The following is a 3,385-nucleotide window of genomic DNA, read 5'->3' on the forward strand; positions in this document are numbered from 1 at the left end:
GGTGCTTCTTTTTCTTTTTAAGGTTTAAACTAGTTTTGGCTTTAGATTTTATGACTTATTGTACTTTTTCTACATTAGGGTCTTTAATGAACTATAGAAGACAACTTTTTATTTAATCTTTCTACAATTAAGCTCTAGATCGCTAGCACACACACATTTATAACATTTATAGCCTTTGTTTTGGTATAAATTTAACCCTATTATAATTATCATCAATAAAATATAATTTTGTATCCAAAATACAAGGTTCGATCCTGGTTTATTGATATTCTGCTTGGGTCGCTATTTGGAAGCTCTTCGAATCATCAACTTTATTCGTTGTATAATGAAAATATTCAAATATAAAAACTAGTAATCATGAATATACATTAAGGATATATATAAATATAATCGTTTTCTTTTGTTTATTTACAACATTTTTGAATCTCTTTTTTTAATAAAACGAATAAAACAGAAGTACACAACATAATTTTTGTAGACTGTATATTTTTAATAAATGGTTACTTATGGTTACAAATAAGTTATATATAGGTTATAGATTAATCCATATATTAATTGGTGACACCTAAATATTGGGTGCAATCTTAATTGGAGATATTCCAAATTGATAATTGATATATTAATAGTAACAAATAAAATCACGCATATTCCAAACTGTATTTTTGGAAGATTTTAGTTCTATATCAAGTTGTTTGCAAAGATCTTTAAACACAATATTACAAATTTATTTTCCACCGATTTTATTGATAAACCACAACGTTTAATAAAAGTTATGATCCGTGCTAGAGAACAGATTGAAATTTGTTTTATTTATATTATAATTTTAAAACTTACATATTCTAGTACGGGTTAAATTTGTATATACTCTAGCAGAGAAATTGCTGTACACACTCTAACATGGTTAATAATTTTATATACTCTACCATATGTTAAAATTAACAAGATAAGACTTACATAATAGATTTACATTACATGCATGAATGATATTTACCATAAAATTGTTTACATAAGTTGTATCCAAATAATATTAAACAATTACATCTATAACATTTTAAAAATAATGAAATGTATTTATGGAGCACGGTCCAAATCTAGTCTACATTTATAATATGAATCTATTGAATCCAAGTAGTATGAATCTATTGAATCGGAGAAGACTATATATCCACTCTTCTTATGATTTGAAGGTAGAAATTTATTATAATATTTTTGAAAGATCTCTATAGATCTTTTTATAAATTAATAAGTTTTCAAGTTCAAAACTAAAACTAGTCTGTCTTAATTTATTATATAGTCTGATATTTGCATTTTTAGTGTTCGGTCTTCGTTGGCCTTGTCTCCTACAGATCGTTCATCTAGAGCTCTGTTCTATTCTGTAGCAAGGTAAGAAGGAATCTTAAACTGGGAGCTTTGTAATCAAACTCTGGATTCTTCTGCATCTTCTTTTCTGCTTTCTGTAGTTTTGTTCCTATGAATGATAAAAGTCAATTTGTTCTCGATCTGAAATTATCGCTGTAGATTAGAACGTGGACATGCCCATGAGATTCTGTAGCTGACTAAGGTCTTAATTTGGGAACTATTGTGAGATTCTATGGTAATATGATGCTGTTTCCTTTGCACTCATAGGGTCGATGATGATATTGGTATCTCAAGGATTGGGAATGTATGTGGTGGAGAGCAAAGGGGGAGCAATATTATGTATATTGCTTTCTCTGCTCTGTTTAGGCACTTGGCCTGCTCTTATGGCTCTTCTTGAACGGCGTGGTCGTCTCCCACAACATACTTATCTTGATTATTCCATCACTAACTTCTTGGCTGCAGTCTTCATAGCCTTTGTGTTTGGTGGGATAGGTGGGAGTACACAGGAGGCACCAAGTTTTCTTGCCCAGCTCACTCAGGTTAGGATTATTGAAGGATTCTAGACCTATAATGGAGATTGTTGCATTTCATTGATGGGTGGTTTATATATCAATCTCCCCTGTTGCTGCTACAGATTCAGGATAATTGGCCATCTGTGTTGTTTGCTATGGCGGGTGGGGTGGGTTTGAGTATTGGGAACCTTGCTACTCAGTATGCTTTAGCTTTTGTTGGTCTGTCTGTTACAGAAGTGACATCTGCGAGCATCACCGTTGTTGTAGGCACCACTGTCAATTACTTTTTGGACAACAGATTGAACCGAGCAGATGTGCTGTTCTCTGGTGTCGGCTGCTTCTTGGTAGCTGTTTGTCTTGGTTCTGCTGTTCACTCTTCCAATTCTGCTGATGTAGAGGCAACACTAGGAAAACTCTCGAGGGAATGTGAAACTGTGGAAGAGTGCCAAAGACTATTTGGAGGTGAGGTTTCACATACAGTGTGGCTTGATTGTGTGATAGTGTTGAGATGATCACTCATCACTTCTTTAGTTTTATAGTAGAAGAAAAAGAGATGGAGAATGTAAAGGAAGGGACTGCAGCTTTTCTTGTAGCACTCGAAAACACAAGAGCAATTAAAGTAGGATCTTACTCTTTTGTTATGTGTTGATCATGAATTTGGAGGAAACAAAGTAAACCAATCTTTATGCATTTCTCTTGGATTCAGGTGTTTGGAAAGAGCATGGTTGTTGGTCTGGGCATAACCTTTTTTGCAGGTCTTTCTTTCTCATTGTTCTCACCACTATTCAACCTTGCAACAAATGATCAATGGCACACTCTAAAACAAGACGTTCCCAAGCTGATTGTCTACACTGCGTTCTTCTACTTCTCACTTTCTTGTTTTGTTATCGCCATCGCTCTAAACATCACTTTCCTGTACAACCCTGTGCTCGGTTCACCAAGATCTTCCTTTAGGGAATACTTGAGTGACTGGAACGGAAGAGGTTTGGCTCTTATGGCTGGATTAATTTGTGGGTTTGGTAACGGTCTTCAGTTCATGGGTGGACAAGCTGCAGGATATGCAGCCTCAGATGCTGTTCAGGTCACTTACAACACACACATATTGTTAACTTAAAGACAATAAAGTTGTTATCTTTAGTTTTTGTTTTGGTGAAATCTTGATTGATGATCATGAGCAGGCACTTCCGTTGGTATCTACATTTTGGGGGATATATCTGTTTGGGGAGTATAGGAGATCATCTCCGCGGACATACGCTCTACTTGTTGGAATGCTGGTGATGTTCACTGTTGCTGTGGGGCTTCTAATGGCCTCGGCTGGGGAAAGAGAGACGCGGTTTACCTAAAGAGTTGATCAATATGGACCAAATTCATAGACAGTGTATCTTGGAGGTGTTTGTACATTTCATTACAGTGTGGTTTCATACTCAAATTGAAAGCAAATGTATTTGATCGCTGTTTGATAATTCGTCAACGTCACTGAAGAAATAAATGAGTACAGAGAACACATTAGCAGA

General features: G+C 35.0%; 1 protein-coding gene across 1 annotated transcript; it reads left to right on the forward strand.

The window, feature by feature from the left end:
• Positions 1,226-3,385, forward strand: LOC104756898 (ureide permease 5). Its single transcript, XM_010479553.2, has 6 exons — positions 1,226-1,383; positions 1,627-1,898; positions 1,994-2,333; positions 2,411-2,490; positions 2,578-2,952; positions 3,050-3,385. The coding sequence occupies exons 2-6, from the start codon at positions 1,632-1,634 to the stop codon at positions 3,212-3,214; spliced, it is 1,227 nt and encodes a 408-aa protein (XP_010477855.1). The 5' UTR covers positions 1,226-1,383; positions 1,627-1,631; the 3' UTR covers positions 3,215-3,385.

Source organism: Camelina sativa, chromosome 17, assembly GCF_000633955.1.
Source record: "Camelina sativa cultivar DH55 chromosome 17, Cs, whole genome shotgun sequence".
NCBI classification, from domain to species: Eukaryota; Viridiplantae; Streptophyta; class Magnoliopsida; order Brassicales; family Brassicaceae; genus Camelina; species Camelina sativa.

What these genes read in the sequence shown, in the direction of transcription:
- LOC104756898 (XM_010479553.2), top strand. Translation starts at nt 1,632, where the DNA reads ATGATGATATTGGTATCTCAAGGATTGGGAATGTATGTGGTGGAGAGC. An exon ending in AAAACACAAGAGCAATTAAA is followed by an intron (nt 2,491 to 2,577) that starts GTAGGATCTTAC and finishes TCTTGGATTCAG; the next exon opens with GTGTTTGGAAAGAGCATGGT. An exon ending in CAGCCTCAGATGCTGTTCAG is followed by an intron (nt 2,953 to 3,049) that starts GTCACTTACAAC and finishes GATCATGAGCAG; the next exon opens with GCACTTCCGTTGGTATCTAC.